Here is a 15,000-nt window from a genome sequence, read left to right as displayed (position 1 = left end):
CCCAGAGGAGAGAAGAGACTAGAACAATATTCACATTTAACAAGCTGACATCAGAGAATATTTACTTTGTTTTCATAAAAAAAACGACAACTTATCGGTGAATCGATTATTCTTTGCAGCTCTACTTGCATCCCGTGCAACATATGAACCCAGGACACCTTTCAGGAGCTTCATTTTTTTTTTTCTTTTTTTTTTCTTTTTTTTTTTCCTTCTGGCAGTCACTCAACAAGACAGTGGACATCCATCCACGATGGATGGTTTGAAACTCCTCGTCCTGTGCATCTCCCTGACAAACTTTTGCATTCCGTTCCCCGCTGCATCCGAGGAGAATATTTACGACATGCTGAGACAAGTTTTATTTTATTCTAACACCCTTCCCAGGGGAAAACACAACACCGGATGAGCTGCTATTTTTTTTTTTTTTTTTTGAAGAGTTGAAAATCCAGTAGGGCCTGACACCTTTGTTCATCTTTCTCTCTCTCTCTTCATCAGTCACAAGCACGCTTCTTTAATAGGCTTCCTTTGACTGTCACCAGTGCTCAATGTCTTGCAAAAAAAAGCCTGGGAACATGGAACACATACACACACACGCACGCACACGCACACGCACACGCACACGCACACGCACACGCACACGCACACGCACACGCACACACACACGCACACACACACACACAGTCTTAAATTCCAGGCACTTTATTACATCTGCAGTATTTACAAGTCAAGTAAATACTCTTAAATATTTTCAACATACTGGAATTAAGTGAGCGTGTTCAGATCGGGGAGGGGGGGGGGGATTTGTCATGTCTAATAAATCCATGCTGTCAAGTTGCAGTGGCTACAAACCCGCCTCTCGGCTCCGTCACACACTTGCATGCATCCCAGCACACACACACGCATGCATACGACCACACACAGAACCACGACAGAGCCGCGGCGGCATTTTTTGTGACGCCAAGGACCCCTTAGGGGTCCCAGACCCCCCTGTTGGAGCTCCCTCGACTAATCGATCAGTTGATCCACAGAAACACATCGGCAACTATTTTGAGAATGGACACAAAATAAAAAATAAAATGCTGTTTTTAGTCCGTCAAATAGGCAGCTAACCCTTGTGTTGCCCTCGGGTCTAAAATTAGACCCGTTTTCAAAGTTTTTTACATCACAAATATGGGTTTGCCTAAAATTAACATGGATGCATGAACAATGTTCATCGCAGGTTAAATCAATGATTACTTTTATTGAATTTTAGGTGTTTTATTCAATTTTATAGGTTTTGCAAAGTAGTGAGTGAGTCTGTGATTCACTCAACATCCTGTGATCTTAACTTTTAGTCAAAAATAATTCATAATTTCTGCTTTTTTTAACGCAACAATGAGGTATAATGTCATATAAATTGGGTTTATTGATCATGAATAAAAAAAAGCTTTGAAAAAAGTGACAAAGAAAAGGAAAATGTAATCTTCAATTTTGACCTGGAAGGATAAGAAGTTAATGGTGGACGGGAAGACAACACCAGGGTTAATAGACCTTTTTCACGGCAGACGTGTTGACATGTCATAGTAAGAAAAGGACAGGTGTATTCAGAACCATTAATGATGGCTGCATTCCACTTAGGAGAGGCCCTGGTATTGTGCATGCTGACTCACTGAAATAGCTTACTGGGACACTTGATGGAATTGAGCCGAGTTATCAATTTCAGCTGTGCTTTTCCTATGACTACTAGTCATAGTAGTCATACTAGTCATACTAGTCAAAATGTCTGCTGTGAAAAAGGTCCATGGGAGGTTCCCGTTCTCTTTTCTGTTTCATGTCATATTAAACTCAACATCTTTGGGTTTGGGAGTGACAAAACAAGACATTTGGAGACGTCACCTGGGACTTTGAGAAACTGGGTTGGACATTTCTCACTATTTTCTGACCACAACGAGTCATCGACGACGAACCGTCGGTTGCAAAACCGCAACACTGTGACAAGGACCACACTTCCTCTGTCCACATCGGGGACGATAGCGTTCAGGAGGACAGTTCTCTGTTATTACAATCATGGGTTTATGTTGCTCAAATCAGCACTTCTAGCCGTAAATTAGCTGTTCTTTGTCCCCCCCCCTCCGTGAACCCGTCAGTAACCAGTGGCTTGATGGTGTTTTAAGCCCCCAACGTTGCCTTCCAGGCAGCTAACCCTAACCCTAAACATAACCATTGCCGCGCTGCCTGGAAGGCGACGTTGGGGGTTTAAAACACCAAACGCCTAACCAGTGGTGTAGTATACGTGATACGCAGGTATAGATACCCACTAAGAAAGCTCCAGGATTTCCATATACCCACTTAAAAATGCCCAGTGACCCACAACAACATACTTTCCATTATATTTTTGATATATTTTGATTTGTCATCTGTGTTTTTCTTCTTCACATAGGCTAAATAAAGGGATTTCCACCATAAATTGGTGCATAAAAGTGTATCCGAATACAGGAAATTAAGTCGTTGATGCTCAAAACTTCCCTGGTGGAGGACACCCAGACCCCCCCAATATGATATGGCCCCCCCTCTCCCAAAGGCTGAGTCTGGCCAATATATATATATATATATATATATATATATATATATATATATATATATATATATATATATACATACATACATACATACATACATACATACATACATATATATATATATATATATATATATATATATATATATATACATACATACATACATACATATATATATATATATATATATATATATACACATACACACACACAGTACAGTAGTATTGTAGTGGGTACAGTATACCCACTACAATACATTAGATTACACCACTGTCAGTAACCGAGTCAAACTTCCAGAGTTGCCTGTGGATGAATTATGACTTTTGGAAACAATATTACCGAGGCTAATTGCTATGATTATCATAATGAGCGTCATTACTGCGGCGCGGGAGTGTGTGCGATGGGACTCTGCTGCATGTGGAACAAAAGTCGATATCAAACACCTTGACATGACAGGTAAAGAACATAGACTGCCCCGAGCTGGTTTTTTTTCCTCTTCTCCACATTCAAGCACATGCCAATCACTTTCTCCTTCTTATCCTTCTTTCTTTTTCAAGAGAAACAGGAAATAGAAATTACCGGTGTGTGATTTGTGGGGGGTTGTCGTCGTACCGAAATGTCAAAAGGCCCGCTAGTCTCGCAGGATTGTTCTCCGCGGTGGGATATCAATACGGCGCTTTCAGAGGATTTAAGTGCTTTCTAGTAGGTGTGATAAGATGCAAGTTCCCTCTTTTCAAACCTGTCAAAGTCAGAGCGCGACAGAGAGAGAGATCTGATCATGATTAGAGCAGTTTATGGGGCTGATTATTGAGAGTGACGAGTGAAACTCGTCCACAGGGTCAACTGTGAAGTGTTTTAAAAGTGCGCTGATAGAAGAGGGAGAAAAAGAGAACAAGTCACACAAGTGTGTGTGTGTGTGTGTGTGTGTGTGTGTGTGTGTGTGTGTGTGAGAGTGTACAAGTGTACGTTTGTGTTTGCGTGTGTGTGTGTGTGTGTGTGTGTGTGTGTGTGTGTGTGTGTGAAAGAGTGTGTGTGAGTGTACGTTTGTGTGTGTGTGTGTGTGTGTGTGTGTGTGTGTACAAGTCTGCGTTTGTGTGTGCGTATGTGTGTGTGTGTGTGCGCGTGTGTGTGTGTGTGTGTGTGTGTGTGTGTGTGTGTGTGTGTGTGTGTGTGTGTGTGTGTGTGTGTGTGTGTGTGTGTGGCCTGTTATCAAGACTTTGCACGAGTTTCCAAATGAACCGTCGGCTTCTGGCTGAAATATACAGAACGGAAGGGAAGAGGTAGAAGAAATATAAAAAAAAGGGGAAATGTTAACCGACACCGTACAAGGACAGTTGCTCGTGTTGCACAGCAGACTCTGCAGGCCGTGAGTTTACAGATGCAGGAACAACTGTGCCTGAATTAGGGCGTGTATCGTGATATTTGTTTGTGTTTTTTTAGATCATTTATTGGGGCTTTTTCCCCCTTTATCTGAAGGTGACAGAAGTGGATAGACAGGAACGGTGGGAGAGAGATGGAGGGTGACACGCAGTAAAGGGCCGCAGGTCGGATTCGAACCCCCAGCCGCTGCAAAGGACTCAACCTACATGGGGCGCACGCTCCCACTGGGTGAGCTAGAGGCTGCCCCTTTTGCGACGTTTTTTAAAAGCGGTTGTTTTCCCCAGAATACCTTTTTTTTTTTTTTTTTTTTTTTTTTTTAACCAATGATTCATTTAAATATTTCCTGTTTGGGCACCCGGGTAGCTCACCTCAACATACCCCCCCCCCCCCCCCATCTGGGGTAACCCCCCCACCCCCCACCCCCCCGTGAATTCCGCCTATGCAGAGCGAGGCTGAGCTGTGATGCACACAGCTTAGTTCCTCACCAAATCAGCTCTGTTTAACTTTTAGTGGCTACATTCAGAGGAAGTTAGCTAAATATGGAACTTTTTATTCGAGTCATGGCGAGATTTGGGGCTCCTGTGATCTCAAAACGCACCTGGACCCGTCTGAAGTTACACAGCGAAGCCGCACCGAGCGATGGAAACGTTCACCTCCTACGACCACAGCCGCAAAGATCAGTCCATCAGTTGTCAACTATTCAATTAATCGCCAACTGTTTTGATAACCGATTAATCGGTTTGAGCATAGGCGGAATTTACATAGGGAATTGGGGGGTGGAGGGATACCCCAAAAACCTATTAGAATTTCCTTTCCATAAATAAAGACATTTGCAACCATAAATTGTTGCAGACATATTCACCAGAATGCATTCAAATTAAGTACATGACCATAGAAACAAAATGGAATGGCCTTTCTATCCATTTTATTTCTATGGATATGACGCTCAAAATTTCAATTCTGCTCAATAGTGGAGATCTCAACCCCCCCCCCCCCCCCCCCCCCCGACCCTTGACCTTTGCAGCTTTTTCAACTTCCACTGCAATCAACTCGTCTGCATCCCCGACGTCCAGACGACACCACCATTCGACTGTTGAAACTCTTAACAGACACAGATTATATCTCATATATAGGCACATTAGGAACTCAAAGTTCTGCAATAATTCTCATCAGCGCTGGAAGAAGTATTCAGATCCTCTACTGCAGTAAAAGTACTAATACCACACTGTAAGAATACTCTGTTACGAGTAAAGGTCCTGCATTGAAAATGTTACTTGTCAGTAACAGTCTGTAAGTATCATCAGGAACTTTTTTTTTTTATTTATTTTTTTTTCACATTTGTCACTTTTTTCTGACATTTTTATCACTTTTTCCAACGTTCTTTTATCAATGTTGTTTCTTCAAATGCTATAAAATTGAGTAAAACACCCAAATTCAATGCAAGTAGTGAACTGATTATTTATTTAACTTGTTAGGAGCGTTGTAGTAAACCATAGACGTTATTTTTTTGGACAATTTGTTTGAAAGAAAACCCAAATTTCTGATATAGAAACTTTTTGAAAGTGGGTCAAATTTGACCCAAGGAAATCAGGTTTAATGGTCTAATCGTCTCAGCTGGACTTGTAGGCCGTTATATTGTTGGCTAGTTTACTTTATAATAACACATCAGATTTTATAAACTACGTTTTGTGTGCAGTAATCTTAATGTGTAAAGTAACTAAAGCTGTAACAGATGAATGTAGTGGAGTAAAAAGTACAATATTTCTCTCTGAGATGTAGCGGAGTATTTACGATTTGGTTCATCATTATTGAATTTAACAACCTGACAGAATGCTTATTGCTTAAGAGTGAAAATAATCTCGGCATAATTCAACAACAACGCTCCTGAGAGAGCTAAATAAGACATGAGTGGACAGGTAGAAAATCATATATTTCATATCTACCAAACATTCTCAGCATGTATTTCAGACTTATATAACCGTTCAGAATAGCCCCACTGCAAAAACAATATCTTCACTGGTTATGTCATACAATGTAAATCTTGTGTGTGTTTTTAACATCCAATTGCCCCATTTTAAAACTATTTATTACGGCTTTTTTATCGTTTGTTTTAGCTTTATTGATAATTCTCCTTTTTTATATTGGCTGTGTAAAGAAGACTGACAGTCATCTTTTCACTGCATGGTGTAACTAAGTCTTTTCTGTGCATATGACAATAAACCTCTTCAATTCTTCTGATGAATAAAATGTTACTTCAACTTATTATAAGTGTTATTATGAACTATAATTTCACACGGTCACAGGAATTACATAAATTCATTTCATGCAATGAAAATGATCTTTTAAGGCTTTTCTTGCCCGAGTTACATTTAGTTAGTGATAATGCACTAATGATTTATATTTTAAATGAGTGTCACTGATATTATCTCCCCCAAAAGACTGACAGGTACACAGGGACGGATATTTTTTGCAGTGGGATGCTGGCTCTTATGGAACTACACTGCGGGCTATGACTTATCTCCAATTATTATGTTATTTTGCTCCCTTCTGTGTAGCCTAAGCATCAGATTCAATCTCAAAATCCCCCCACCCCCTCCCAAATACACCTCCACCCTTTTTTTCTTTTTTTTCATCTTTGCTGTCTGAAGCACTCAAATGAGAAACTGTCAGGAGCCGTGATTTGTGCTAACTAGCTATCGATCGCTCCAGAGGTGCATGCCTCGTGTCCATGCAGGGAGGGCTGAGAGAGGGGAGGAGAGATGGGGGAGAAAGAAGGAGACAGGAGACAGAAAGAGAGAGTAGACAGCAAAGGAGAGGACAGCAGAGAGAAAGGAGAGGGTAGGGGAGAGGAGGAGACAGAAAGAGAGAGAGGAGCGAGGACAGCAGAGAGAAAGGAGATGAGAGAGAAGGAGACAGGAGACAGAAAGAGAGAGAGAAAGGAGAGGGTAGGAGAGAGAAGGAGACAGGATACAGAGGAGGGGAGAGGAAATGAATGCAGAAATTCTAAAGACTATTCTGCTTTTAAATACCTACTGATTTTGTTTGAATGATTTCATGAAGTTAACTGTCTGCCATCGGCCCCAGAGAAATGAAAACAGCGAGAGCAACAGGGTGACAGTGGCTGGCCGCTTATCAGCGTTGGGTTTCCGGCTCCGAAGAAAACTCATTAATCAATATCAAAAGTAATGATGTTACTTATCATCTCCTGGCATCAGTGGGCTTTCTCCTTTCTTTTCTTTACACCACCACACTCTGGTTGGGGTTTAGTTTGTCCGTTTAGTTTTCAGTTTTTGATTTAAATTCCATATGAATTAATAAAAACTCACTTACCTATTTTTTTATATATGATGATGAGGGGGAGACAAACCATGGGAACAAAAAGGCCACAAATATGTCTTCTACGTTAGCTGAGAGGACTAATCATGAGGGAAACTAACCGATTGGATGATTCTGGATCACATTTAAATGTAGCCTGCTTGTTTTTGTTCTGTAGATTTAGAATGATAATAATAATAATAATAATATTAATAAATCGGGGTGATATTAGCCTGCTGCATCAGAGGAAACGTTAAATTCCAGTGCTCTTTGGAAGTGCTGGGATCAGTGTTAACCCGGCACGCTGTGCTCAGTCTCATATAAGCAATGCGCCTGGACTCCAGCCTCGGCGGTGCACGCCCCCGCCCCTCTCTGCACCCGCACTGATCAGAACAAAGAGGCGCTTGAGACGCACCATACAGCTATATCCTCTATTTTACCCATCCATCCATCCATCCATTATTATATATCCCCACACACACACACACACACACACACACACACACACACACACACACACAGGGCCTTCCAGCGTCATCCATTTCTGTCCACAGCTTTAGAAATAACTAACGTTCAAATACAGACAAAGAACATCCAAAAAGAAATGACTCAATAAATGAAAGCAACATATCCTCACACAACTTGCCGATTTGGCAATTATAATGCATAATAATGCACACAATGTGTTTTCTACTGCGTTTAAAAACACACATAATCCTAATATAAATTTAACAGCAATATAGAAATAATTTTGAAATAATGAATTATCATTATAAGTAGAGTGGGAAGAATTAGAATAACAAACTGGTCCGCAAAAACGCGACAGTAAAATTATTTATCTGCATTTTGATTTAGATATAAAACCATAAGAACATAAAACTAAAAAAATGGGTAGAACTGGTTGTCACCATAAAGCTACAGCAGCTACACACTGAAAGAAACTGCCTCTGTGCCTTTAGGCCAGAACATTTACATTTTACTTAAGAAACGTGGTTTCGTACAAACTCCTAAAATTACTGGCAAAAATATTTGAACACTTTGTGATTAATAATAATATTAATACATGATAATAAATCATTTCAAAGTGACAAAAGAGGCAATAATACATTTAAAATTGAAACAAATTGTTAACAATAGTCAAACACAATTTGAAAAATAGTAGGCTTTACAAGATTTCTAAATTAACTTAAAAAAAATATATTATTTTTAAAAATGGAAGTGAATGGCTGTATTTATTTCACCGTTGATATCTAATCCTTAAAATCCTGTCCTGCCGATCTAAAACCAATCCCCCGGTATTATCCCAGGATAATAACAAAAACAAACAAGGCGAGGGGAACCCCGCTGCGCAACGCATATCCTCAAAAAGCTATTAATCTTCTCAATGTAGTTGTTCACCCTGAAAACCGAGATAAAGAACCACAGGAAATGTTTACTTTGCCGGGGCTGTTCCTTTTGAAGAGCCTCCACAATGAAGACACGTATGGAAACACATAAGGTTCGCTTTTGTTCTGTCACATCAGCCTGAATTTAATTTTTTTTTTTTTTTTAACATCGTTCAATATGACCCAATTTAACAAGGAAAAATACAGCAGAAATCTTTTTCTTTGTAAATACTTGAATGGCGCTACCATTAAATTGATTATCTTCCTATAGACTGAACCTCTAAAATTCAAAGACCCTATAGTTAAACAGTGACGGCTGCTTTCTGGCCGCACAATATGGACAAAAGGTCCTATTATCAGCGTTTTCTACCTATTATGTATGTGCTGTTACACTGCACTTCAGACCCAGTAAGAAGCATTTTACGGAAGAAAATACACTCATTTTATGAGGAAAATTGTTCAGCTGGTGTGAGAGTGAGTGTGAGACACAGAGTGTGAAGGAAAGAGAGACAGAAAAGTGGAATTAAAAACATTTTTTTACCTTCTTTGCTGTTGTTTTGGCTCTTATTTTTTTCCCATGGTCCCATGGCCTTGTCATCCTCCGACCCGTCCATCATGGCCTTGTCACTGGGCACGTACCAGGTGGCGTGCTGCTCTGCCATGAGGGTGTCAAGGTCAATAGTGCCCATTGAGCCCTTCCCAGCATCCGGGCTGCAGCTCACCAGCTCATTGTCTCCGTTCTGTGACGGACAGTCACCATTCTTTTTGCCATTTTTCATGGCCAGGGGCTGGTCCTCGGAGATGCTGAACTGCTGGCGCTGTAGCTGGATCTGGGCCTGCAGGATCTCCAGAGGGTGGATTTCATCCTGGCCAGAGGTGCTGGATGGTGTGCGTACCTGCTCCACCCCGGGAGTGCCCGGGTGGCTCACCCCACTGGCCCCTGCGCCCCCGCCAGCGTTCAGTCCGTAGCCGTCTGGCGTCGAGGTAGTGTGATTGGTAATGCCCATGCCTAGGGGCTTCTGTCCATTTATCAACCCGTGCTCGCTCCTTTGCATTTTGGGCGAGCCGGTGATCATAGGGCTGCGATTAGGCTTGTTGGCCGAGGCCCCTGCAGCGTCTGAGCTGGAGGAAACCTCGTCCTCGTTGCCGTAGTGGGTGCTGACATCGTCAGGAAAGTCCACTCGCGGCGAGCTGCTGTCAGATTTGGCGACACTTTGGATGCCACTGTCCAAAGAAGACATCAGGTCGGCCTGGTCCCCCAACATTAGGTCGCCTCCTTTCCCCCAAGAGGGTGACTGGAGGTGTTTCTCGTGGGGCGTGCCCCCACCCCTCTCCCCAACGCCAGCAGAGGGGGTCTGCTGGCCTGGACTTACAACAGGGTTACCATTGTCAGGGGAAAAAAAAATTCCAGGGCTCACATGTCCGCTGTCTCTTTTTCTCCTCCCTCTCCCTCTCCCACTCCCTGTTGTTGCCTTCCCCTCACTGCACGGGGTAGCGTCCATGTTGTAGTTTGGGGAGAGGGCACTGGCTTCCCCCTGCACCGGCTGGCTTTGACTTGGAGGCTTTGAGTTGCTATTCCCAGTGCCAGGCATCTGGCTGTTCTGGGAAGTGCTGCTCTGAAAATATTCAGCTCCAGCACTGCCAGTCCCATTCGACGTGCTGCTATTAATGTCCTGCTCCGTCTGACTCAGTTTTCGCTTGCCCTCATTTTGGTTCTTCTTGTTGAATGTTACGTTAAGATTCGGGGCCCCTAGGCTAGCGATCATGTTCTGGCAGGCCGTGGAAAGAGCCGCCAGGCAGCTCTGGCCGAAAACACTGTCTTTAGTGCTGGTTTTGCTGAAGTTCCCAAGGGACAGAGCTCCCAGCTTACTAACAGACGACCGCTGGCCTGGAGGGAACTCAGACTGAGGAGGGTAGCTCCCTGGTGAGGTGTTCACCCCCTGGGGAGCACTGTGGCCCGGCCCCTGACGGTTACCCCCTCCATAGGGGAACGTTGGCTGTGCTCCCATTGGGGGTGCGGGGAAGTCAGCTGGCCGCCTCTCCGCCGGTGCATTCGGATGCCCCGTCCCTGCTCCTGGAGACTGCATTTGAGAGATGTTGCCCACGTTGAATTGTGAGTGCATACCCGGGGAATGGAGAGCCTGTACATGTCCGTCTCCTGGTATTCTCATGGGCTCCTGCATTCCCATGCCTGGCCTAAACATCATCCCAGCCCCGTTCTGCTGCAGCCCCATGTCGTGAGGCCCAGGTTCATTCCCCGCTCCACCCATACGCCGTGACATCATCTCCCCCGGTGGGTGGGACCCCTGGAACCAGGAGTTCTCCTGAGCTACATGAGGATTTTGTCCATCAATGTTCATCCTGCCGACATTCTCCCTGTCAAAGTTGGGTTGAGGCATGTTCCCCACCGGGCCTCCGTGAGCCATTGGGCCAGGAGGCACTTCGCCGTGGTGACCCAGCTGCTGCAGACTGGGCTGCCTCATCCTCTGCTGCTGGTTGCGAGAGGCCATCTGTTTGATCATCATGGCTGCGTTCTGCCGCTGCTGCAGAGACTGCTGCTCAGGCCCCGGGTGCTGCAGCGGACCTGGGGGGAAACCTTCATTCACAGGTGGGGTGAACTCTCCAGACAGGCCGGGGTAGGCAGAGGGAGAGAGGTGGTTTTCCATCCCACCACCAGCACACCAGCCTTCACCGCCATGTGCATTGGGAAAGTCAAACCTTGGCCTTTTCGCCATGTTCATATAGGGAGAGTCAAAGTGTTGCAGCCTCTGGTTGGGGGGCTGCTGGGAGGGAGGAGGAGCGGGCTGTTGCATATTAAACATGGGATCCCCATAGGGGTGCAGACCCCTATTTTCCAGTCTGTGAATGGGATATTCAAACTGGTTGTGTTGGCCAGGCATCATGACCCCTCCATCCAGAATGTTGGGGTTAGTGGAGCCGGGCTCAGCCTGAGGGGGTCGGGGGAGGCCAGGGGGGCATGAATTCTGCCTGGCTATTAAGCCAGCCTGTTGTTGCTGCTGCTGCATGAGAGGATGTCTTGCGTTGACCGCCGGCTCCATTCCCACGGGCACCTTCCTGCCGTTTCCAAAACGCTCAAAAAACACTCCATGCTGCTGAGGCTGCGGAGGCTGCGGAGGCGGCTGGTGGCCCTTAGAGATGCCCGGCATACCTGTTGTCCGTGGCATGCCAGGGTTCCCTGGGAAATTACCACCGGGAACTGGCCTCCCTGGCCCAAAATGGGGTAACTGAGATTCTGATTCTGATGGGGAAAATACATGTACATCAAAATGTCCAGATGGAGGCTCGCTGGGGAAGTTATACTCTAATCCGTCGACAGCTCCCTGGTTGGGCATGCGCCGAGGCTCCAAGCCGTGAGACTCCGAGGAGGAGGATGAGGAGGAAGGGAGGCCGTGGAAGGATGCTGCTCTGTTGGGCGACTGGTCCAGGGGGAGACAGGGAGCGGGGACAGCGTGGCTGCCACTGGGAGGCCCATGATGTTGAAAGTCAGGCATGTTCCCAGGCCGCTGCTGCTGCTGCTGCTGCTGCTGCTGCTGGGGAAAGCCATCCCCGGCCTGCCCCTCAGCAAGAGGATCAAATCCTTCTCCAAAGCCCTGCTGTGGTCCCATGCCATTGTTGTTGTAGCCCATTAGCCTGCCACCATGCAGGCATGATGAGCCCGGCTCTGGGCCTCCAAAACTCCCACTGAAATGAGGGTGAGGTTGGTGCGGGTGATGGCCGTGAGGATGTCCTTGATGAGGTTGCTGGTTGTTAAAAAATCCATGCATGGGTCCTTGCTGCTGCTGCTGCTGCTGCTGGAGTCCGCTGCCTGCATGCATGTCCGAGTGGCCCCGCGGGTGGAAGCCCCCGTACTGCTCTCCGTTCATGTTCATATTGAGCCCAAGCATTTGCGGCTCGTTCAGAGGGCCCATGCCGGGCTCCACGGCCCCCGGCGGGCCTCCAGCGTGAAAACCTGGGCCTTTATAATGCGAGCCCATGTTCAGCCTCGGTTGGTTTATGTTTCTCTCTGACTGGCCAGGGTTTCTGCTATTAATCTGAGAACCAAACTGCTCCAGCCCAAACATACTCCCCTGCAATCAATCCCACATGACGGCCAGTTTGCCAGACATCGGTCTGTTTTTCCGTCTGTCCCCAAAAGAAAAAAAAAAAAAAAAAAGGAAGATAGGCTATGAGAACTATTCAAATGTTTGTATCAGCCTACTAATCAAACTGCTTTATCGACTTAAATGTTAAAACTCACCAAATAAGTTCTGATTGCGAATCAATTGGGGTTTTTTTAACTTCTCTAAGGACGCGGAGGAGAGAGCTATAGAGGACAGACTGTGTCCAAATACGCACGTAAACTGTGTCCCTGCTCCCGTATTATAGCGTGCACTTGACTGCTCTTGTGTTTGTCTTTGACTAAGCGAACACATATACAACACTGGTAATTAACTTGCTGCACGGATGACCTACCATATTCCAAAGTTTTTCTGTGCGCATTTCTTCAGGGGCGAACATGGCACAAAAACATGTCGCCAAAAAAAAAAAAATCTAAATAGGAGAGCGCAGAAGAATCGGAGCGATCAAAAAAGGGAATAGAACAATTTCTGTCAACTAATTCATTATTCCAGTCCAATGTCAAATGTTCCAGAGCGACTTTTTTGTTTTTGTATAAGGTCCCATACTTGAAACAAGGGGAAAAAAGCCGTTTGGTTCAAACTATCTTTGTAGCTTTGAGGGGAGAAAAATATCTTTTAAATAAATACTGCCCACTGATGTCCTTCAAAATCTCTGCTGGGCAGCACGTAGCCAAAAGTCCAGTGTGAGTCCACAAAGACGGGGTCTCCAACCCTGCGGGCACCGGAGCACCGGAGCGTCCGTTTACGCGACCTGAACCGGGAGCAGCGCGGCGTGCACTACCCGCACTACCCGCACTCCACAACCCCGGAGCGGCTTGACAGCATCCTTCACCCGCTGCCGGTCATGAGTCTCGCATGGAAGCTCTTTTTGCTTTAAGTCCTTTCACTGCGTTTCGCTCCTAAAGTGTGCGTCCCCTCCGTGCACCGAGCCGTGCCGTTCCGTGCCCTGGTGTGGTCTGAGTGCACTTGGGATCGATTCACAGACACACTCCGCTCTGCCGCTTCTTGGCGCTGTGTGAGATCAACGCGTCCGGAGGAGCCAGCAACAAGTTTTGCATTTCTGCAGCCGCTTCCATCCCCGAGCTCTCAGCCAATCAGGACGGACCAGAGAAAGCTTCGGGGGCGGGACAAACGCTCTTAAGGTGGTCCCTGAGATTGTGTGGAAAGCAGAGCTTGTAGAAATAGCTTTCACTTAAAAATATAATGTTTTCAGTGAAAGAGTATTTTTTTACATTTAAAACCCAATCTTCACATTTGAACTGATAGATAGATAGATAGATAGATAGATAGATAGATAGATATTCAGTAGTGTGCATACAATTTGAATAAAAATAAGAAGAACTAAAAAGACTAATAGCTAAGAGAAAATCTGAATAAAAGCAACAAAACAGACAGGTTTTTAAGTAACTGGTTTCTATTTTTTTTCCAGAGGGATCCCATATGATCTGTTTCTGAGTGAGGAAACACTCCTGCACCTCTCACACCCTCCACTGGAATAAAACGGAGCTTATAGTGAAATTCAGCACACTTTTTGTTTTGTGTTGCTCGACCCTCTTCGCCTACGAACTAACTTCTGTTTTGAGCCCCTGCACAAGTTGTTCTTTGGGTTTACGTGCACATTTTTGCACCGCCTGCACTAAACCATTCATCCTGTTTTTCTCTCTCATATTGTGCACATTTGTTTTTGTATTGATTGATTATTTCCGTTTAATGCACCATCCACCAAAGCAACTTCCTTGTCAGTGTTACTTACATGGCAATATTCTGATTGTGATTCTAATAAACAGCGTGCATTGTTAACACTTTGACGTTTATAAAGGTTTAGAACATGCAATGCAAATGCCATTTCTACACTCAGTCATGTTTCTTAACCCTTGTGTTGTGTTCAGGGTCAGCAGGGATAACTCCAGAAAAATGATCCTTTTTTCCAGCTTTAAATGTGATGACTTTTCCTTTGTGACCCGCTGCATGTTACATGTGTTCTCGTCTGTAAAAAGCAAATTTGTGCCAAACAAAAGGGTCCAACTCTGGCATCGGTAGATTCCACTAATGCCTGCATATCTGAGCTGATATTGACGTTGATATAAAAGTATAAATTAGACTGATATTGTAAAGTGTGTCCCCAACGGAGGGGAAACAAATCCTCCTTAAAAGACCATCTCAACTAAATCATGTGGATGATATTGGCCTTCGGTTTCCGATAATCAATAGTATTCTCTGAGTAAT

The 15,000-nt window shown here is 44.8% G+C and overlaps 1 protein-coding gene across 1 annotated transcript in view; it reads right to left on the bottom strand.

Moving 5' to 3' along the window:
- mn1b (meningioma 1b) overlaps positions 1-13,825 on the bottom strand; it is a 25,898-nt gene extending 12,073 nt beyond the window's left edge. The window contains exon 1 of the mRNA XM_031305038.2: positions 9,177-13,825. Within this exon, the coding sequence (XP_031160898.2) occupies positions 9,177-12,717 (3,541 nt within the window). The 5' untranslated portion in view covers positions 12,718-13,825. The remainder of the gene's footprint in view (positions 1-9,176) is intronic.
- Between the last annotated feature and the right edge of the window lie 1,175 nt (positions 13,826-15,000).

The sequence above is a fragment of the Sander lucioperca genome, chromosome 2 (assembly GCF_008315115.2).
Source record: "Sander lucioperca isolate FBNREF2018 chromosome 2, SLUC_FBN_1.2, whole genome shotgun sequence".
NCBI lineage: Eukaryota > Metazoa > Chordata > Actinopteri > Perciformes > Percidae > Sander > Sander lucioperca.
Note: the sequence above shows the minus strand (reverse complement) of the source record. Positions and strands in the feature narration are given on the sequence as shown.